The sequence below is a fragment of the Lycium barbarum genome, chromosome 12, assembly GCF_019175385.1.
Source record: "Lycium barbarum isolate Lr01 chromosome 12, ASM1917538v2, whole genome shotgun sequence".
Lineage (NCBI taxonomy): Eukaryota > Viridiplantae > Streptophyta > Magnoliopsida > Solanales > Solanaceae > Lycium > Lycium barbarum.
In genome coordinates, this window is record NC_083348.1 from 99290159 (window position 1) to 99313684 (window position 23526).

The 23526-nt window shown below is 35.4% G+C and overlaps 1 protein-coding gene across 1 annotated transcript; it reads right to left on the reverse strand.

The window, feature by feature from the left end:
• Positions 1 to 3158: 3158 nt before the first annotated feature.
• On the reverse strand, positions 3159 to 5908 carry LOC132623206 (transcription factor HHO5-like). The gene is made up of 5 exons (XM_060337938.1): positions 5623 to 5908; positions 5294 to 5529; positions 4895 to 5195; positions 4103 to 4179; positions 3159 to 3727 (listed from the first exon to the last, which is right to left on the reverse strand). Exons 1-5 carry the CDS (start codon positions 5834 to 5836, stop codon positions 3488 to 3490), a joined length of 1068 nt encoding a protein of 355 aa, XP_060193921.1. The 5' UTR covers positions 5837 to 5908; the 3' UTR covers positions 3159 to 3487.
• Positions 5909 to 23526: the final 17618 nt, after the last annotated feature.

Sequence of the window (23526 nt, forward strand, 5' to 3'; positions counted from 1 at the left end):
ATAGCTGATATATAAGATTGTTATGTACTTTTGTAATGTTGAAATAAAAAATGATGTATTCCCTCCGTTCACTTTTACTCGTCCACTATTTTTAAAATAGATTTTCATTTTTACTTGTCATTTTTCACATATTAAGATTAGACAATTTTCTTTTTCTTGTTTTACCCTTAATTTATTTACCAAGACTTCTAGAAATTGTAATGGTCAATTTTACTTAACCAATGCATACAGGGGCGGTCCTATGTGGTTTCAAGTGGGTTCATCTGAACCCATTTCGTTGAAAAATAACACTGTATATACATGTATATTTAATCTGTTTTTAAAAAATATATATGTATACACAATGTTATTTATATATTTCTTATATATTGAACCCACTTGATAAAAATCCTATGTCCGCCACTGAATTAATAGCATTGGGATTGACACAACTGAATGCATAGCATTGGATTGACACAAACCTCTTTGTTTACTGTTTGGCTCTAAAGAGATGATGAGTTGTAAAGTGCTAGTATCTATAAAAAATTAATGTTGAACCATGGAACTTCATATTGCTCTAATAATTACGTATAAGAATTTGGTTTCAATTATTGAGATTAAGTATTAGTTAATAGGGGTATTATGGTAAAATACCTATCTTAGTCATTGTTTCTTAAACAGCGTGAAAAGTCAAAAGTGAACAAGTAAAAGTGAACAGAGGGAGTACTACTTAACTCGGTATGCACTATCACGTGGCTTTTTACAAAATCTCACATAATCAACCATTAGTTTTAGGGGCATTTTCAAGCCCAAAAATAATATTGAGGGTATTTTTGGTCCAATGCGTGAAGGGGTATTTTTTAACCAAATTCAATAGTTTTTTTTTTTCGTCCAATAGGTGGAAGGAGGGTATTTTTAAGCCAGATTCAATAGGTTAGAGGTATTTTTTGTCCTTTTCCTGATTAAACTTTGATTTTCTATATTCATAGGTTCAAGTCAGACGATATTCAAGCATCTTGACCTTGTCAAACAATTCTTCATACAATGATCCATATTTTAATCATTGTCATAAATTTGTACTTTATTTTTTACGTATAATTATATACTCAAAATTATATTTTAATAATATCGATCTATTTTACAAACGAGTATACTACATGATTCGGAATATACGTGCAACGCACGTGCCGAGAAACTGTTCCTCTAAAAGTACAAAAATACTGTAGAACACAAACAGAATTGCACTCAATTATAGGAAGAAAGTGTAACATGAAAAGTAAGGACTTCTAATCTCCTTTACCTGTCAATTTGTCCTAAGGATCTTTTAACTATTCTAAAAAGATTAATGCCCTGATCGATCGATTAGTTTAATGAGTTGTTAGTTTTGTTGTAACAAGTTACCAATTGGAGTACTACTATATATCAGCAGCTGATTGTGTAACTAGAGAAGCTTCTTCTCTCTCTAAATTGGGGTTTGGGCTTACATATGTAAGATGGACCTATTATACCCTCTAGTTTGAACCTGGCCCATGGATTTTACCTCATTACTCGCTACTCATTAATGCCGAGTGTTTACCGGAAACAACCTTTCTACCTCCTAAGGTAGGGGTAAGGTCTGCGTATACTCTATCCTCCCTAAACCTCACTTTGTGTGATTTCAATGGAACACTCTACCTTCCCTAAACCTCACTTTGTGGGATTTCATTGGGTAGGTTGTTGTTGTTGTACTCGTTACTCATTAAAGGCCTAGCACCTTCACACTTTGGATCCTTGAGAATAATCGAACCCAAACAAAAGGTACGAACGATTTAGAGTTATTGGGCGAAAGAAGATAGAAAAAGTATAGTTAAGAACATTTTGCCCCAAAAGTTCAAGTTGAAGTGATAATCTCATAGTTGGATATATTATACTCCAACCTATATACTGGTAATATTCTGTTAATATACAAACTCAAAATTTTTGTTTTACAACTTGATGACAGGGCAAGGATTATACATTTATATGAAAAATTTGAAAGATATGAAGTGCATGAAAGTATGATCTATCTAGCTTGTGCAGACGATTGGTTGAACTAAGTATACATTGACAAGGCATAGACGCTTGCGTTAATTTGAGCCCTTTTTTTTTGCACGGATTGTCCTTCAAAGGTGTTGTTCTTTAATTTTTGTCTTTCGCTTAAAAAAGTGACCGAAAATACCCCGAGATTTTGGTTTTGAACCCCGCTCAGTAATAAAAAAATAACTTTGAAATGCAAGGCTTCCAGAAAAATTTGCCTTATAAGGCAGCAAATTCTGCCTTAAGGAAAAACAAAATCTTTTGCCTTGAGGCAGAGGTTTGCCAGGCAATTTTTTTTTTTTTGCCAGGCAATTTTTTTAATCTGCTGGAATTCTACAAAAGTTAGGCCCTACGAATAGGCCTTATTTTGAAACGAAACTCTGCCTTGCTATTTTTATTTTTATTTTTTACTGAGCCGGTTCGAACCCAAAATCTCGAAATATTAAAGGCGAAGGACAAAAATTAAAGACCCACAATTAGAGGTGCAAAAACTAAAGACCACCCCCGAATACGGACCATCGTGCAAATTGCCCAATTTGAGCTGCATATGTAGCCCATCAAAAAGTTTCCATTTGAGCAGAGCATATGTAGCCCAATTAGACACATAAAAAAGCTCATCAAATATAGGATTAAGTTTTTTGTTTTTATAGTCATGATAAATAAAAATAAAAGCTTTATTAGTTTGATCTGGTAATTAAATAAATTGTCAAAGAACAAACAAAAAAATGAAATGAATTTAAGTTGGGAGGTTGGCCAATAATTTATGACCCATTGACCATCAAATTGTCTCTCCTGCATTTTTCAACCAAGCAAACATTAAGAAGGTTACAATCTAACTCATTTACTGAATGAACCTGTTTTAACTTTTAACCCGTCTAAATATAACTCAACCCGTTCATTTGACATTCATAACTCATACGCGCAATACTTTGGCAATAAAAGGAAACTAGAAAATACTTGTCCGCAGTCTAACGGGGCAAACCAATAGGCCCCCTTGAGAAAAATTGTTCTACGCAGGATCAAAAGCCTCCCATTTGAAATGCTCCACAAAATTTGGTTACGTGGCTGAAACTGATTCTTCAGCAGGCAAAAGGAATGGGCATAAATAAGAATTGTGAACAAAGTAATTGAACAATATTCTAAAAGCATTTCGAACAGTACATAGAACTTTAATACAGTTTGTAAACTGATATTCCCTCTCTAGTTCACTGGACCCGACCAGCTGTTTTAGTATCATCGGACTATCCAAATAATTAGTTCTACTCACAATGGATTGTAAATCAAAGATGTCAAAGTTAAACCTGATTTCACAAGAAGCATGTTAAAATCAGCATATGCCTATTTCCTATTTTCCTTCTAAAATAACTTAGCACTTCTCAGTTATTTTGTTATGTTTTGTCTGTCCTATGTCTGTAGCTGCAAAATTTATGGCTAATTGATCTTATACATGAGCTTAAATGCTCTTTTGAAGCTGTCCATTCCAAGTATAGCTTTCTGATTTATTATCCTCTTCTTCCATTGTTTCTCCCTCATTGATAGACACCCCTTTGGCAGAACCTGAACCAGTAAAATGAAGAGGTCCTTCAGGGGAACCAGATTGTGTAGCATTTGTCTTTGAAGACTCCCCGATTTCATCCATTGTAGACCATGAACAACCCGATATTGGGACTCTTCGCACATGAAGTCTATATTTCTGCAAATCAAAGAGTAAATTTCCATCAACATCTAAAGAAAATAGACTTTGGGCCTAACACAACCACCAAAGAGGCTATAAATCATATACGTATTAACGTGGGACATTCAGTAGCAGAGCTAAGTCTGTGGAAGGGGGTTCAATTGAATTTCCTTCATTGGAAAATTACAATAACTTTTTATTGTATATGTGAATTGTTAATCCCCTCGATAATTAAGTGTATTCACTCGCTAGGCAAGTTTTATTTTTAATCCCTTTATTAAAATTTCTGGCTCCTTCACTGGACATTCTAGCGCAACAAGTTTCATAGGAGAAAAACATGAGCCTCTTATTTGCTGAAAGAGCACAATTGAGTATTAATAAGAAAGAAAGTACCTGTAAATGGCTTTTCACTTCGTCATTGGTTAGGCCATCCACTTGCATGATCTCTCTGATTTGTTTTGGTGTAGCCACTACAGGATATCATTTTTATCATTTTCAACGTTTAGATAAGTAAGTATGCGAAATATGATAATACTTGGGAAAAAAAGATGACTTGACTTCTAACAACAGTCGTTGGAGTATTATTTTTTTGGATCAGACATTTTCAGCAGGTTCAAAGGAACTGAATTTCATAAAGACAACATTTTACCAAAAACTTCTGCTACCATAACAACCACACTTTACATGAATATCACCTATAGACACAAATTCAAGATCTACCCTTTGTCTATCATCAACATTCCTTTCAGTTTATCGATTCAAAAAATCAAACGTGTATTTGAAACTTTAATCTTTATTCACTTTCCCAGATTATTTCGTTTAGTCAAGTTTGGAGATGCTATACTGTGTATATTTTGGCCTATACACCAATGAAACTTTTCCTTTACCCGTTCCTAGCGTAAAAGGAAAAAATAAATAAAGGAAGAGAACCTAGAAAGAAAAAAAGATATATGTATGGGATAAGGATATAAAGCATCAAAATGGGAATAAAGAAGTGGATGAAAACTAATACATATTAATTAATTTTTTCTTAATTACTTAACTTTGACGGACAAAATTACTTGATGCTATGCTGATGAAAGATAATAAGTATCTGAAAGTATAATTAATGTGAACGCAAACTGATCCAAACGCAACGGTTACAGTTTAAAAAAAATAATAAGAATAATAAAAAAAAAGTCTAACCTTGGGCACCTCCAAGTCGATGAAGAGCATCAACAAATCTACGATGCAAATCTGAAGACCAACAACGCCTCTGTTTCCTCTGTTCTGATGGGCCGTTATGTCTTTTCACACTCACATCTATTGGGTTTTGACGTTTTTTTCCTTCACCAACTGCCATACACAGAGATAAATCCTTCACTGCTAAACCATTTTTTCCTTCCTTCACAGGTTGTTCTTGAAATGGCAAAAATGCCCCTCTATCATTCTTCAATTTATATACTCCTAACTGGTACTGCTTCTCTCTTTCTTTCTCCTCTACTCCCTAATACAACAATTTTAACACACAAACATAATGTCAATAAAAAATTCCAATCTTCATATTTTATTTTATTTAAAAAAAAAAAAAAAAAAGAAACTTACAGATTTTAGGTGTAAGAAATGTCCTTGTTTTCCATGATCAAAGTTTTCATAGTGAACTGGAGTGCTCCAAAGCTGAGCAGAGCTCATCCAGTTTTTCTTATCACTTAAATCATTTGACTTTTTTACCCTTCTACTTTCATCAGAATTACCATTCTTCAATGGTATGAATTCCTTCATCACAGGCCTTATATCTTTCCCTTTATACTGCAAAGCTTCCACCTTTAATCTCTCAATAGCTGCCACAATAATTAAAAACAAAAAATAAATAACCCCTAAACAAAAGGGTATGCAGAAATTTTTTTTTTTTAAAAAAAAAAAAAACAACTGACCATCTTTTAGGAGAACCATGCAAATTGGAAGTTCACGTTTGAAAGCTTCAATCTTTTTAAGTTCTTCTTCTAAAGCAACAATAAAGTTATTGAGCTTTGTTAATTTCTTTGAGATATCATCCATGGCAGAAACTTCTGTTAAAACATCTGATATGATCTTGGGCATGCATACAAAGTTCAAATCTATGTTTAGTTCTTTAGAATTTGAACCCATGTTTTTTTTTTCTTGAGATATTTAATGTACTTCTATCTCTTTCTCACATTGCTAGATAGAGAATAAAATGAATTGAGAAGAGGTTGAAGAAGTCTTATATTTATAGCATATAGTTTACACTTTTCAACATATTACAAGGGTAAAAGTGGAAAGTTGGATTCTAAAAGCTTGAAGAAGATTCTATATTGTTTTTCACATTCGGGTCGTCGCATATTTGAGTTATTAATGACTTGGAAACGCGGGTTAGTCATACATAACGAAGGAATCTTTTGACTCTTTAGGGAGAAAATGGAATTAAATTCATTTACTTTTTCTAATTAAAAGTTTTATACTCCGTTGTCTTCTTTCGAATTTTAAGATTCAAATAAGTTTTTTTTCTATCATAATTTATTCATATATTTTATTGTTAATTATTGTAACTTATAATATCTTTTACGTAGTTTTCAAAAGCGTAAATTTTATTTTAAAAGCTTAAAGATTTCAAATAAATTGACGATCAAAATTAAATAATTTGACTCTCGAAATATTAACTGTGAAACGTAAATTAAACAGGTGAGTTTTTTTTTTTTTTTTTTTACTTTTCAAGATTCTGCGCTTTGAGGCGGTCGGCTACGTTTGTTGACTTAAATCCCATTTTCTTGAAATAACAATGGAAGGAAATATTTAATTGTATGGACAAAATTGCCCTTAATCTGTGACTTTTTCCAACATGTTAAAAGATTAATGTGATCTGATTCTTTGTTTTTGGAGGTTCACTTTTAACTACTGCCTTAAATGCGAAATCAGTTTCAACAAAAGGTTCACAAGATATAGCCAAAAACAGATCAGTTTTGGATTCTACTTCCACTCCATTAATTTTCTTCTTTTGGACTTTAAACAGCAATACTCTGTAGGCCACGTTTGGTGTGTGTTTGAATATCAAAATTCTTATAGTAGTAATTTTTTTTTATATGCTTAGATTGATCACTTCTCAATTAAAATTATTTTCCGGATTCAATATACCTAAAAATCAAAACTGTTACTACTCTCTCCGGTCCAATTTACTTCTTGTCCTTATTAAAAATAATTGTCACTTTAGAAAATCAAAATATAATTAACTAATTATTTGTTTTCACCTTTTCACTTTACTCAATAAATGTGGAGAGAGATTAATGTAGCGAAAAAAAAATTGTATTAATTAAGACCAAAGAGTAAATAAGAATAATTTAGTCAAATTACCTTTTTAGTTAATATTTTTTAACAGGGTATTCAAAAAAAAAAAAAATCATGACAAGTAAAATGAACTGGAGGAAGTAATTCCATATACCTAAAAATACTAGTTTTGGGGCACATGAATTCTACTTCTATCTCACATCAATCAATACAAACTTTTATAACAATATAAATATTACTCTGTAAGACGTGTGTTTGATGTATATACAAAATTTGAAGGTGAGCTTGTGACCGAAGTGTTATCCACTCATCAAAAATTGGTGTCAGTGTGACAACATATGCCCATCTTAGATTCATAGAATAGTCAACTCTTTAGATTTATCCATCTTCGAATAGTGATAGAAATTCAATTTACTGCAGCGTTAAATATGTGTTATTTGTTTCAATTTGTGAGGCAGGCGACAAAGATTACATAAAAAGTACGATAAATCACAAACTCACAATAGTTAATAATTCAATACTAAAAAGTATTAATTTTTTAGCACGTGCATTGCACGTAATTAATTCCATGTCAATCAATATAATTTTTTTAAACGGCATAAATATTAGTAAAACATGTTTTTGATGTATAACTTAAATTTAGAACGTAAATTTAGAAAGTGAGTCTGTTGGACCGATTTGATAGATATATGAATTATGAATAGATTTTAACTTGCAAAAGTGAACAACTATATTTATGAAAGAAGGGTTCATCAAGATGATTGCTCCTTGTTAAATGAGATCAATCTTAGATAGGTTAACTGATCTATGATGGTCAAAAAGACCTACTATTATTATCCCTGTTGTGGTTAATGCCTTTGCTAGAATGTCTCATCTCATTAATTATTTGTGTTCATTTCTTTGAATATGACATGAACTGTTTAATATGTTGGGAAGAAACAAGCAATAACTAAATTGCACGATGAGGTAACAGCGGAAGAAATACTCAAGTCGAAACTTCCCACACTATTTGAATCAAGAGAAGACAATAAACACTAGCACATATGGAAATCCGGGCAGCAGCTATACCAATAATAAAATAGCAAAGCAAGCAAAAATAAATCAATTGCAAGAGACACCAAATTTACTTGGTAAAACCCCTTCAAGGTGAAGAGGAAACATCCACGGGACCCCCGCCCCACAAAAGCTCCACTATAATCAACAAGAGTTACAAAAATGTTCTCCAAATGGCTACAACAACAAAGCCAAGCACGGAGCAACAATACATAAAAGATAGCACCAAAACTAGCGAAGAAAGGAGAGAAATCACCCCCAAAAACGAGCTACTATTCGTACTCTAAAACTGGAGCTAAAGATCACAAAATCCGATCTTCACCGTTGAAATCGAATAACCAGATGTTGAGAACCGCCAGTTCAAATTTCAGCACGATCCAACGGTTAACGAATCGGAAAACGCAATTTAAAGTCGACTTCTGTAGCAGAAAATTTATGGACGAAAATTTGTTTTCTCTCTATATGGCTGCTATAAATTCACTCTTGTGTTCTCAAAATAAGACCTAAATTGATCCTATATATAGAGGAAATTTTGGGCAAAATTGGCCTGGTCCAAATTGGATTGGGTTTTATTAATCCAATTCCACATAGGAAGGGAAAACCCAAAAACCTAATTGGATTGAGTTTTATTAATTCAATTCCACATAGGAAGGAAAAATCCAAAAACCTAACATAATATTTACAAGAATTATTAACCATAAAAAAAAAAAAAAGTTTATGCAAATGAAAAAATAGAGACTAATATGGATATGAGCCTTGTGAGTTACCAAACTGCTCTACCCCATACCGAAGATAAGAATTGAAAGCTAATAAATAAAGAAGGATTAAATGCGCTCTTCCACCCTATCTCCACAAATAAATAGCCCATTTATCATCAACAACAACAACCACAATATACTCAGTGTAATCTCACAAGTAAGGTTTGAGGAGGGTGGATGCATGCATACCTTATCCCTACCTTTGTGGGGTAGAGGTTGTTTCCAATAGGTCCCCGGCTCAAAAAAGTCGTTTTTCAAAATAGTTTTGAAGGAAATGCCAGAGTAGAAAGCTATAATGAAGGGGGTTCTAACTTTCCCAAGGTCACTAGTTAATTTTTTCTCACTGCAATGTTTTCCTCTTTTTAGTTTTGGTGTTACCCCAGCTTTCGTGTATAGCTTTGGATTTGATTGCTCTGAATTAGATTTAGCAATCCAACGTTTATAGCAACAATTCGGATGATAAATAATTAATGTTTTATAAATAACAAAATATTGTCAATCCTACGAATAATTAAGCCTTCCAAATTAAAAGAATTTTTTTTGCCTTATTTAACCATAAAAAAAGATGGGGTAAGCATGGGAACATGCTGATCTCAGCTTCATAAAAAAAGTTAATTCTTTAAATTTACCGCTCTTCAAATATTAACTAGTAGTTTCATTTTTTATGAAGGTAGCGTTACACACATGTTCTTTGTTTCATTTAATGTGGTGAGGGTTAGACTATAAGAGTCAGACTACTTAATTTTCAGTGAGAATCATTGAATCTTCAAATTTTCTAAAATAAAACTATCATATCTAGAAATTACATAAAAAGTACACTAAGTTACAATAGTTAATAATTCAATATACTTAAAAGTACTAATTTCTGGACACATATATCCACATGGATCAAATACAACAACAACAACAACAACTACTCATCTAGTTTCAAAATGGTATAAATATTATTAAAACACGTGTTTGATGTATAGCACATAATTTGAAGGGCATGATGAGAAATATTTGCAAAGGTAAAATTATATTTAATTGAATATATTCACCATATCAATTCTCTAATTAATTAGTTATAAGAAATATCAATTCTCTCGTATAATTCAAAATGGTTAAATTTCGCTCATTGCAATATTCTCCTCTTTTTAAGCTTTGGCGTTCCCCCAACTTTCTTGCATAGCTTGAGATTTGGTTGTTCTCAATTAGATTTAGCAATCCCACCTTTATAGTAGCAATTTCGGATGATAATTAACAAAAATTTATAAATAACAAAATATCATCAATCCCACAACAATTAAACCGTTAAAAGATGGCGTCAATATGAGAACATGATGATCGAAGCTTCATAGAAAAAGTTAACTCTTTAAATTTACTACTACTCTTCTTCGAATAGTAATTAGTAATCTCATTATTTATAACGATAACGTTACGCTCACATCCTTTGTTTTGTTTTATGTAGTGAGGGTTATAGTACGAGAATCAAACTACTTAATTTTCAGTGTGTCTCATTGAATTTTCAGAATTTACATAAAAAGTACAATAAGTTACAACATTTAATAGTTCAATATACTTAAAAGTACTAACTTCTGGACACGTGCATTGCACGTGTGTCGTGTCGATCAATACAAACCTTTTAAAATGGTATAAACATTATTAAAATATGTGCTCGATGTATAGCACATAATTTGAATGGCGAGCGTATTCGACCGATAAATAAAAATGATGAGAAATATTTGCAAAGGTACAATTCTATTTAATTGGATATATACACCATATCAATTTTCTGATTAATTATGCAAAAAAGAATTATTAGTCATAAGAAATATCAATTCTTCCATCTCATTCATTACTTGTGCTTATTTCTTTATTGCTTAATTGAAAAAATGAGTCCAAACATTTTAATATTATCCACTCTTAAAAAAAAAAAAAAAATCATTCGTGTGACAATATGCGCATCTCAGTTTCATAGAACAGTTAACTTTTTATTTATTTTTAGGTCTTCAATAGTAATTAAAAAACCATTATTTTTTATGATTATCGTGTTATAAATACGTATCCTGTTTCATTTTATTTGGTGACGTCTTAGTAGGAGAGTCATACGACTTAATCTTCAATGTGTATCATGGAATGTTCAAATTCTTTGAAATAAAATTTATATATGTATAAATTATATGCGTACATAAAAAGTATGATAAAAGTCACATTAGTTAATAAGTCAATATATTTAAAAGTATTAATTTTCAGGCACGTACGTTGCATGTAATCCCCATATTCATATAAACTTTTAAAAATAAGATAAATATTATTAAAACATATGTTTGATGTAAAATACAAAATTTGAAGAGTGAACCAATTGGACCGACTTGCCAAATGAATGAAAAATGATTGAAAATTACTTGCAAAGGTTAAACAACTATGTTTAGCTGATAGATTTTTGGGCAATTTGCACGATTGTCCTTACTCGGGGTGGTCTTTAATTTTTGTCCCTCAAATTGCTGGTTTTTAATTTTTGCCCTTTGATAAAAAATTCATGGGTCCCGGGATTGAACCCCCACTCAGTTAAAAAAAAATAAAAAATTCGCAAGGCAGAATTTGCCTGCAAAACTCTACCTTAAGGCATAAAAAAAATCTACCTTAAGGTAGATTTTAATCTAAAACTCTGTCTTACAATTTTTTTTATTTTTGACTATGCGGGGCTCGAATATGGAACCCGTGAATTTTTAGGCGAAGGTCAAAAATTAAAGACCAACTATTTAAGGGCAAAACTTAAAGACCAGTGCCTTTGAAGGGAAATCCGCGCCAAAAAAAGATTTTTTTTGGTACCATGAATAATATTAAAAGTTCTAAGATCGTTCATTTAATTAACTATACTACTTAAATCTGTTAGAAGCAATTCGCTGAGCAGATACACCATACCAATTAATTCTCTCATTAATTATGTAAAAAACCAAAGATTCTGTGATTCTTCTTCTTTTCGTTTTTATTTTTACTTGATGAGTTGGTTCATTGAGTAGAATTTATTAAAATAATCACATATGGTTACTCCTTATTAAATTAGATCAATACAAGAAAGGTTAATGATCTATGACGGCCAAAAAGACCCATTATTTTCCTTCTTGTGGCTAATACTTCGACTATAACTATAATTGTATACGGTAAAAACCGGATGCGAGGCAAACCGGTGGAGCGAGGGGACTGACTGATCTGCCTTCTTCGTCATTGGAACGACCAAGCCCGGCGACCCGAGCATTCGTGGCCGTTGGTCCGCATAGCCGTTGGTCCGTACGACTGTTGGTTCGAGTAGCCGTTGGTCCGTGTGGCCGTTGGTCCGCATAGCCGTTAGTCCGTACGGCTGTTGGTTCGAGTAGCCGTTGGTCCGTGTGGCCGTTGGTCTGAGTAGCCGTTGGTCCGTGTGGCCGTTGGTCTGAGTAGCCGTTGGTCCGTGTGGCCGTTGGTCCGAGTAGCCGTTGGTCTGTGTGGCCGTTGCACGCGGGTCACGCGCCAGTAACGTCCTGTCCTGGTCAACTACCCACCATGCGTGTGTCAGACGGCGCCGTCAGTCTAATCTCACCAAATCCGTGCAGAGCTGTCCTTGTTGCTATTATTTTATTAGTTCACATCATATGAGACCCATGGAGGTCACACTATAAATAGAGCACATCCCCCTCCTTTGTAAGGGTTGGCATCTTTTACCTTCCAAGAACATTTATAATAGAAGAGCTCATATATTCAATCTCTCTCTCAATATCTGATCCGGCCGAGGCCGTTTGTTTCCATTTACGTTGTGTTTCTTCCATTAAGTATTCAACATGGCTTCTAAACGTTCATGTCCGTAGCAAATTAAGCAAATCACCGTTACTAGCCGTTTTATTACCAAATACTCACACGCTTATTTTCCGCTATCAAATATATATATCAAGATCCAAGCACATATCCTATACCCGCGTACAAATTCAATTGGTTTCCCAATTTCGGGGTAAACAGTTTGGCGCCCACCGTGGGGCTAGGATAATAGTGGTCTTTGATCTTGATCTCTATCTTACCCATCAAAATCAGAAACATCTGTTGTCCGTCTCTGAAAAAACGGACCAAATGGCTAACAGTGGGCAATCTGGTCACGTCAACAACAACGAGATCGTGGCTGTCACACCCCATTTTAACCGGGTTTGATTTAAAGTAGTATGACGTATTGGTGATTCCTATTTATTTTGTTTTAAGGAGTCGCCACCTAATTAATTTAATGGTGAATTAGGACACCTAAATATTAACTAAGGTAAAGTTAAAACTAAACCTCCGTTAATGGTCTGCTAACCAGTGTTATTCTAGGTAAGGGCTCTATATTATCCTAAAGGGAAGGGATTAGGCATCCTTTAGGATCCGTTAACTTACGGTTATCCGACCAAATTTAGGTTAATTAATTTAGATTAAATATAATGCTTAAATCGTAAGAAAAACAGGTCGTTAATGTTATTAAGGTTTTAAAGAAAGAAAAGAAAACATAATGATATTATTTAAACTAACTTGAAGAAATATATAGTAATCCACCAAAAATGAGACTCATAAATGTTTTGTTAAGCTTTAAATAATAATTTTTATTTTAAAGTGAAACTTGCAAAATATAATGATTTGTATATAAATAGACTTTTAAGAGAAAATCTAGCCAATTTAACTTAGAATAAAATGACAGTATATGAGTATAGTGATATAGAAAATCTAGACTTGTTATGAATGGAATGCAAAAAGATTTCAAAATAATGTAAATAAAGCTTTAAAATTCAATTGATTAGATATGCTTACTTAATCAAAACTATTTTATATATAGAATTGCAAAAGGTCATGGGTTTTCTCTCTCTCTTATGGACTTTATTTCACTATGTTCAGCTCAAGATATGCATAATCAAATTAATCTAAAATGTTTATAAAATATACTTGGATTAATATTTATATATCGACGACGTTTTGAAATGTTTAGGTAATAAGAATAAAATGATTCTCTTTACTTGATATACATACATACATATATACATATATACATATATATATATATATATATATATATATATATATATATATATATATATATATATATATATATATAACCATCCTATTTTGTAAATTGATTTTTTAAATATAATAAATATTAGACATTGTAAGGGATTTTACGTGAAAAGGAAGGAGTGGTACTTATGAAACTAATGTTAATACCTCACTTAAATTTAACTACCCGCGACTAAAACTAAACCTACTAATTAATCACGATTTATCCAAACTAATAAAAAAAAGGGGAGTTAGTTACATGATATAAATTAAGTGCACAAGAAAAAATAGAAGAAGAGATAATTTAAATGGGGCTCAGCCCATTTTTAAGACAGGCTGTTGTGATCCGTTCACGCTATTGGGCTTTGGCCCAAAATTCATTTATTTCTTTTGAATATATGCTGCTGTATATTCTGTCCTTTGGGCCTTGGCCCATCATCGAATGCGGAAGAGGAACGAGTCCTCGGACTCGTACACGAGTTTCATGCATAAAAGAAAATGAAGGAAAAGGATTAGCATATGATCAATAAGGTTAAACATGTAGAAATATAAATTCAAACACCTCTATAGATCATATGTATATATTACATATACTCAGGTATAATCCATGCATACGCAAAATAGCCACTACATACATATAAACAAGCAATACTCAAACATGGGCAAAATCAAATGGTGTGGCATTCATTGTTCTTAGACGTTTATAGAATTTGGACATCTGCAAAGGGTGATATACACTTAATATTCAGAGTACACTTGATATACCTGAAAGGTATACACTAATGTACAACCCTTGTATACACTCGATGTATACTAAGGCTCACATACTATGTATACTTCGAGGTATATCATACCATAAACGAAACTAGATGAGGAACAGATGAAGATAAGTCAACGAGTGTCGGGAGCATCAATATAACCAATCAGACAACGGGCATGAAAGATTAAATTCCGCTAACTAAATGAGTAGCCATTTATCAGGAATGCATATGAGATTTTAAACCAATTTTCAGACAAAAGAGTTAAAAGCTGCAGACAAAACAAAACAGAAACCAAACGGGACTCAAAACACCCTTTCGCATAAGTTTTAAAGAATACAGCTACAGTAAGGAATTAACTGGAGACTACTCTTTCCCTTTTGACTTCTAACTTCTATATCAAATTCCAAAAAAACAGTTATCCTTGGTGAGAGTATAAGATTAACCCTCTGAAGTCCTATTCTCTGCCTAATCAGTTAATAAAGATAGTTTCTGATCTTAAGCTTTGCAATCATTCAGTTCTATTGATTGGATGTCATACTTTACTAATTACTGATACCACAAGCCAGATCTAGATTATAGGAAATGAGTTATAGGAATCATATATTTACACAGACCATATCAGCTTGCTCAGGTAACCCCCTTTTTTGACTAGTTTAATACTTAACCAAGTCATATTAATCATTTAGGATTTTACCAACGTTATGAACCATCAAGCATCCAACCCTAAGGTTTTATATATCTTGTCTATCTTAGGAATTAAGCTCAACATCAAAATCACATAGCACAGCTTTAGCTAAAACAGGCGACTTAATAAGCCAAATACAAGTCTAAAATCGAGTAAACTCAACTAATCACAAGCAAGACATCATACAATAATGTTGGACTAGAGGGTGACCTAATACAGAATAAACGACAATATATAGCAGTGTGGGATCAAGGCCTAAGCTACTCCAATATTAACACAACTGTGTCAGAGGGAAATCAAAACGAGCAGAAAATACAAGATAGCATAAATTTAGACAGACTTTAAACAGATTGATTACAATGACACTAAACTAGACTATATAAGACATTAAAATAGACACACTTAATCTGAATATCAATAATGCCTTCAATTAAAAATTTACCAAGCAAAAGACTGCATAATTAAACAAACTATACTAAGCATACACAAACACCAAACATGAATATGAACTAAACTACACTAACACCAAACTACCAATATCAATCACATAACAGTGAAATAAAATACAGAAAACTAAAAGGAGGAAAGGATGAAAGATTACCTTCTTCGGGTGCAGCGAAGTGAGGCTCGAGCTTCCGATATACCTCGAAACACTTCAAAATTCGAACTCGCGTGTATTCAGATTTAAACGAACACCCAAAGTAAAACAGAACAAGATTTAATATTTTGTGATGATATCGAGAAAATTGAAAGCCGATGTTTTAAAGGAGAACTGGAGCAATTAAAGACTTGTATTTTCAAGGGAAATTTAGCGATTCAGGAACATTGATTCTTGGGGGGATTTCTGCGATTCCAAGGGTTTCAAACTTGGGGAATTTCATGAATTGAAAAAAAAAGTCTCCTCTCGGTTCTTGGGGGGGGTTTCACCGATCCAAAATCCCTCCTTTTCCAGCGATTCAACCTCCATTTTTATAGGTTTTTGGGGTTGAAGGAACTGATAAAGGGAACAGAGGGGAGTGGAGAGTAGCAGGGGTAACGTGGTGTAATGGGAATGTCATATCAGTGGAGGCGTGGTGGAGTTAGTGGAGGTGTCGGGCGTGATAGTGGGAGTGAGGGATGGTAGTCGTAGTGGGGTGTCAGTGTATGGGTGTGTCAGGTGGTGGAGTTGGCAGAGGTGGGGGTGTGCGGGTAACGTGGGAACAAAAGAGGATGGGGTGGCGGCTAGGGTTTAGGGGTAAAGGGGAGGAAGATGAGAGGATGGCGAAAAGGAGGTGGTGGAGAGGTGAGCGCGGCGGAGATGGAGGTGGGGAGGCGACGATGTGAAGAAGAGAGGAAATGGGGCGGAAGGTGAAAATGAGAGGAAACCCTAAAGGGTTTCCCTTATTTTGTATGAAACGGGTCAGACCCGCTCCATTTATGGACTGGGTCAATTTTTAGATCGGGTATTAAAAGAATGGGCTAGCAAATAAAAACACGAACTGATCTAAAAATTAGGGTAAAAAATATAGGCTGGTCAAAAAATATTTATGAGTTGATTGGACTTTGATTTGGAATCCGATAACATCAAAAATACGGACTGAGTGCAAGAAATAGTTTGGCTTCTGAACTTGAATAAAAGACCCATTTTAATTAATGAATATACCGAGGGTGACAAAATATTACTTAATACCAAAAATGTGTGATTATTCGACTCGGGTAATAAAATCATATGATGTTATAACAGCCGTGTAATAATATATGTTATTTTTCTTTGAAAATCCGCACTAAATAAATACTATTATTTAATTATACAAAGATAAATGCGATGTGTGTGCGTAAGCTGGTAAAAGTACTGGAATGATAAAAATTGTGAATAATAATAATAATAATTATAATAGTAATAATAATAATAATAATAAAATACGGTAAATAATAATAATTGATAGAATAATACAATGGCGGTATTGATAAGAGGCTAATAATTATAGTAAACATAATATATATATTTTTTATTTTTCCCGAAAATATTAGAAGCTTAAAAATAGGTATTTTGGCAGAGAGACGGGACAAAATTGGGTGTCAACAACTTGTCCCTCTTTGCCCGGTAATGATGAAAAGAGTTGTTGGGCAAAGACGTTGACTCAGTAGCCTATTTTGTCCCGGCTAAAGGAAACTTGAGATTTTTGAAAATTGGATTGCTGGAATGCGAAAGAATACTTGTGATTAGAGACGAGTGTTCGAGGTAGATCTTTGACCCGTGTCGGGAAGTTTTATTATCCTTCCCGACAAATTGCCCCAGTTCGCTGCCGAAGAAAAAGTTCCACGATTTGATGTGTGATGCCAACTTCGATATTGTTCAAAAGCCACCAGCTAAAAACAATTGTTAGCAATAAAGAAATATATGTAAATAAGACAGGGTTGGAGAAGTTACACTTGCAGCCCCTGTTTCGAAAGTTGAATCCACATTCGGAGGTGGATGCCGGAACTGAAATATAAGATACCCGCATTCGGAGGTGGGTGCCTGAACTTGAAATATAAGATACCCGCATTCGGAGGTGGGCGCCTGAACTGAAATATAAGATACCCGCATTCGGAGGTGGGTGCCTGAACTTGAAATATGAGATACCCGCATTCGGAGGTGGGCGCCTGAACTGAAACATAAGATACCCGCATTCGGAGGTGGGTGCCTGAACTTGAAATATAAGATACCCGCATTCGGAGGTGGGTGCCTGAACTTGCAATACAAGATACCCGCATTCGGAGGTGGGTGCCTGAACTTGAAATATGAGATACCCGCATTCGGAGGTGGGCGCCTGAACTGAAACATAAGATACCCGCATTCGGAGGTGGGTGCCTGAACTTGAAATATAAGATACCCGCATTCGGAGGTGGGTGCCTGAACTTGCAATATAAGATACCCGCATTCGGAGGTGGGTGCCTGAACTTGAAATATAAGATACCCGCATTCGGAGGTGGGTGCCTGAACTGAACATTGAAATACCCGCATTCTAAGGTGGGTGCCTAAATTGAAAATCGACATACCCGCATTCTAAGGTGGGTGTCTAATTTGAACATTGAAATACCCGCATTCTAAGGTGGGTGCCTGAATTGAACATTGAAATACCCGCATTCTAAGGTGGGTGCCTGAATTGAAATTGACATACCCGCATTCTAAGGTGGGTGCCTAATTAAAAATCGAAATACCCGCATTCTAAGGTGGGCGCCTAAATTAAAAATCGAAATACCCGCATTCTAAGGTGGGTGCCTATATTGAAAATTGACATACCCGCATTCTAAGGTGGGCGCCTAATTTGAACATTGAAATACCCGCATTCTAAGGTGGGTGCCTAAACTGAACATTGGAATACCCGCATTCTAAGGTGGGTGCCTGAGTTGAACATTGAAATACCCGCATTCTAAGGTGGGTGCCTGAATTGAAATTGACATACCCGCATTCTAAGGTGGGTGCCTGGATTGAAATTGACATACCCGCATTCTAAGGTGGGTGCCTAATTAAAAATCGAAATACCCGCATTCTAAGGTGGGCGCCTAAATTAAAAATCGAAATACCCGCATTCTAAGGTGGGTGCCTATATTGAAAATTGACATACCCGCATTATAAGGTGGGCGCCTAATTTGAACATTGAAATACCCGCATTCTAAGGTGGGTGCCTAAACTGAACATTGGAATACCCGCATTCTAAGGTGGGTGCCTGAATTGAACGTTGAAATACCCGCATTCTAAGGTGGGTGCCTGAATTGAACATTGAAATACCCGCATTCTAAGGTGGGTGCCTATATCATGTCCACTTCCCATGGTGCAAAAATGTAAATCCACATCCACTTTCAGGATGCAGAAAAATAAATCCAAGTCCACTTTCACAGTTCAAAATATAAATCTACGTCCGCATTTCACGGTACAAAATATAAATCCACGTCGACTTTGACGTCCGTATTATACGGTACAACAGTAAATTTACATCTACTTTCACGTCTGCATTATACGGCGCAAAAATAAATTCACTTTTACTTTCGAAACATAAATCTGTATCCACTTTCTACAATTATATGTATATTTTTGTAATATAATTCTACTCCCACTCCCATACTCGTATCCACAATATAAATGTAAATCCACGTCCACTTTAGAGATAATATTGTAAAAAGATATCCACATCTTACTCGATGTCCCATTGTGACGGGGTTAAATCTATAATTAACCCCACAATTTGATATACGATGCAATATTTCGATCTTGTTATCTTATTAACATACTTCATTCTAAAAGAATTTGATAATGATTTGAACATGTATGAAGTGATAACGAAATTGAAGAATTCTAACCAATAACAGGTGATCAAGGTCAGTGTCCATGATTATATGTATTCGATCCATCGATGAATGTCACGAGCTAAAACAATTGTTAGTGATAAGAATAAATAGTTGGGTCTGAAAGAATTATACTTACAGCCCTTGGTTGAGAAGATGAACTTGTGTCCACTGTTGCAATTGAAATTTCGTGATGAGTGGAACGACGCCCACCGTTCGGCATAAGCTACCTTTGCATCCACGCTGAAGAGTACTTGCATTTTGAAGAAAGTTAACTTTTTGATCACGCTCATAATTAATACATGCACCGTGTTCATGTTAATTGGACCTGTCTCAACAAAGAAAAATTGTGAGTTTAAAAGAAAATTGGTTGACTTGTGCATGTCGGGGAACTTGGCCCTTGAATTGACTTTTGTCTCGGTCGCGTCCACGTTCTTCGATGTCTCACCACATATCTTGCTTTGCCGGGGAGTTTCCGTTATAAAAAAATGTATTTTGAAAATAAAAGTAATGAGATTTGGATGACTTTGAAAGGAAATACTTAGTGGCTCTAATATGCAACATGATTAAGAAGACTCGATTTTTGAATTTACTCACATTTTAGAAATATGGATGGACTTTTGTTTAAGACCACTTTTATGCTACTTCTAAAAATTTGTCCCAGTTTCAGTCTTAGAGATGCTTGATTATGGACAATTGAAAAAATAAGAACTTATAATGAAAGTTTTCGAAAGTGATTTGACCGACTTCGAAATTTGTCCCAGTTTCAAGTCCTGGAAACGCTTGGTTCTAAACGATCGAAAAGTGAGAAAATTGTAATGAAAATTTTTTGAAAGTGATTTGACCGATTTCAAAAATTTGTCCCAGTTTCAAGATACTAAGACACATGAATTTAAGCGGTGGGAAGACCAAGTCTTGTATAAAAATCCTTATGTATTTTATAGGAACCAAAATGTTTGGACAAACTGAAGATAAAAATTTTAAGATAGAAGGGCCGAACCCGCCTCGGGTTGCCTACGTAGTTCGTGATGAACATAAAGATTTTTGAGTTTGTTTTGTTTTTTACTAAAGGGGGGGCCGAACCCGATATGGGTTGCCTACGTATCCAAAAGGAAATCAGGCCACACGTAGTTCCACCCATACAACAAAACACTGAAATATTTTGAAAAAGTGGCCGAACCCGATGTGGGCTGCCTACGTATCCAACAGGAAGTCAGGCCAAACGTAGTTCCAACCACAAACAAAGATACTGAAATGATTTGAAAAGAGTGGCCGAACCCGATATGGGCTGCCTACGTATCCAACAGGAAGTCAGGCCAAACGTAGTTCGTTACAAACAAAATGACAGAATCTTAATTTAAAAAGGCCGTAACAAAACATAGGGGCAACATGACAAAAGGAACTAAATGTTCTAGTTGATGCCTCCGGCCTACTACAAAAGGAAATTTAAACTTAAAATACTGAAACTCCCGGCGAACCGAGGCTAAGATAGAAGTTCAATTTTGCAACTCAGGTCCTGGCTCAGCAGCCTATAAAGTCAATATTTCAGCAAAGTCTTTGATTATCGCAGCATGATCATCTTCATCTTCCACGAACAGGTTCTTGACTCCCTCCACGATATCATCATAGGCAACTTCAACAATCAGATCTGAAGGTTTTGAGAAAGTTTGATCAATGGTAGGAATAGGTTTTGGCAATGCAATCTCCTTCCTTTTATTCTTTCGTGCTTTCTTCACTTCTTCCTCAGTTGGCTCATATCCCAAACCGAATGTAAACTGTTGCGTAGGGAGAACGACTGGCTCAACTCGCCCATTTAGTGTTTTCCCTAGCCCAAATCCAGGTTGGTACCCATTTCTCACCATTTCTTTTGCAACCATAATTGCGGCACATGATCTTTTGAACTCTTGAGTTTGACATACTTCACTCTCCTTAGTGACATTCACAACCTCCCAAGCGTGGTAAGCTGCTCCGTCGAACCCTCCTTCTGCCTCGACGAATGGGGTGGATTGCTCTAGATAGAAAGACGTGTCTCCTTCTCCGTGTATACATATTTGTTGCTGATCCCACTCGAATTTGACAGTTTGGTGCAAAGTAGATGGTACGGCCCCAGCCAAATGGATCCACGGTCTACCTAACAGCATGTTGTATGTCGTGGAAATATCAAGTACTTGAAAATCCATAATGAATTCAACAGGGCCAATCAACACTTTCAACTCTATTTCCCCAATAGGGCGCCTTTGAGCCCCATCAAATGCTCGAATATTCATATCACTGGTCTTGAGCTCACTAACATTATATCCGATCTTCTTCAGACTTGCTAATGGACAGATGTTGAGTCCAGAACCCCCATCAATCAATACTTTAGCCACAAACATGTTACGACACTTGACAGTTATATAGAGCGCTTTGTTATGCATACATCCTTCTGGCGGCAGTTCTTCATTATCGAAGCTGATTCGATGGCTGTCAAGTACGCGCTCAATCATCCCAGCTAACGCCTCACTAGTTGTTTCGCTTGGGACATATGCTTCATTCAAGATCTTCAACAGTGCATTCCTGTGCATATCTGAACTCAAAAGCAAAGAGAGAATAGGAATTTGAGCATTGGTCTTTTTCAACTGATCCACAACTGAGTACTCACTAGCCTTGATCTTCCTCAAAAATTCTTCTGCTTCGGTTTCAGTCACGACCCTTTTGGGAGGTACATTGGTTTCCTTAACTTGCCCCAATCTAACTAGCTCTTCTGGAGAATAGCATCTTCCAGACCTTGTCATTCCTGATGTCTTAACCTTGTCAGTGATCGTGTCCTTTCCTCGACATTCCATCACAGTTTGTTGATAATTCCATGGTACGGCTTTTGTATCGAGCACTGGTAACTGATTTGGTGCTTGAACTACTTCCACAGGCGTTGATGAAGCTCCTAATATCTCGACAGGCACACAACCCTTTATCACTACAGCCGGAGAAGCAACGGCTACAAAATCATGATCCTCCACACGATCCACAGGCACTATAAATTCGGCTGGGTCGTCAACATTTTCATCTATTCCAATCATATTTATCGTGGCCCCATCATGGGTCGGGAGTGGATTGTTAACCACATTTGGTGTTGGTGGTTTGACCGTGATCTGTTTTGCTTCAATAAGATCCTCAACCTTATGCTTCAATGCGTAACAACGATCAGTGGAATGGCCTTTTACCCCCGAATGATATGCACATGTTTTAGTGGGATCAAAGTTTCTGGGTAATGGATCTGGAATTCTACCTTCCACAGGATATACTAAGCCTGAAGCTTGCAGCCTTTCAAAAACAACGCTCAGTGGCTCTCCTAATGGTGTGAAATTGCGAAACGGTTAATTTGGGCGAGGTGCGGATGCATTGTTTGGATGATGAGTTTGTGATGGTGGAGCTGGATATGTTGGTGGTCGTGGAGCTCGATATGCTGGTTGTGTGTTGTAAACGGGGTAAGATATTTGTGGTGATTGAGGTTGGTAAGATGACAAAGTTTGGTCGTATGGATATGGAGAATATTGGAAATACTGTGAGTGAGGAGCGTTAGGCTGGTATCGTGGTGGTTGTTGATGGCGGTACGAGGTGTTTCCCAAAGCCATCACCGATGCTGCTTCTTTCTCTTTTTTCTTTCCATTTCCGAGAGTACCAGTTTGTATAGCCCTACTGGTAGACTGCAAAGCTGCTAGACTTGTTATTCTCCCTGTCTTAATGCCATCTTCGATCATGTCCCCAGCTTTGATCACTTCTGCAAAAGTTTTTCCACTCATTGTCACCAAACGTTCATAGTATTCCGGTTCTAGTGCTTGAATGAAGAAAGTAACCATTTCGGTCTCCTCCATGGGTGGGTGTACCCTAGATGCTTCTTCTCTCCACCGTATAGCATATTCTCGAAATGATTCGATCGACTTTTTCTGCAACTTTGTAATTGAGATT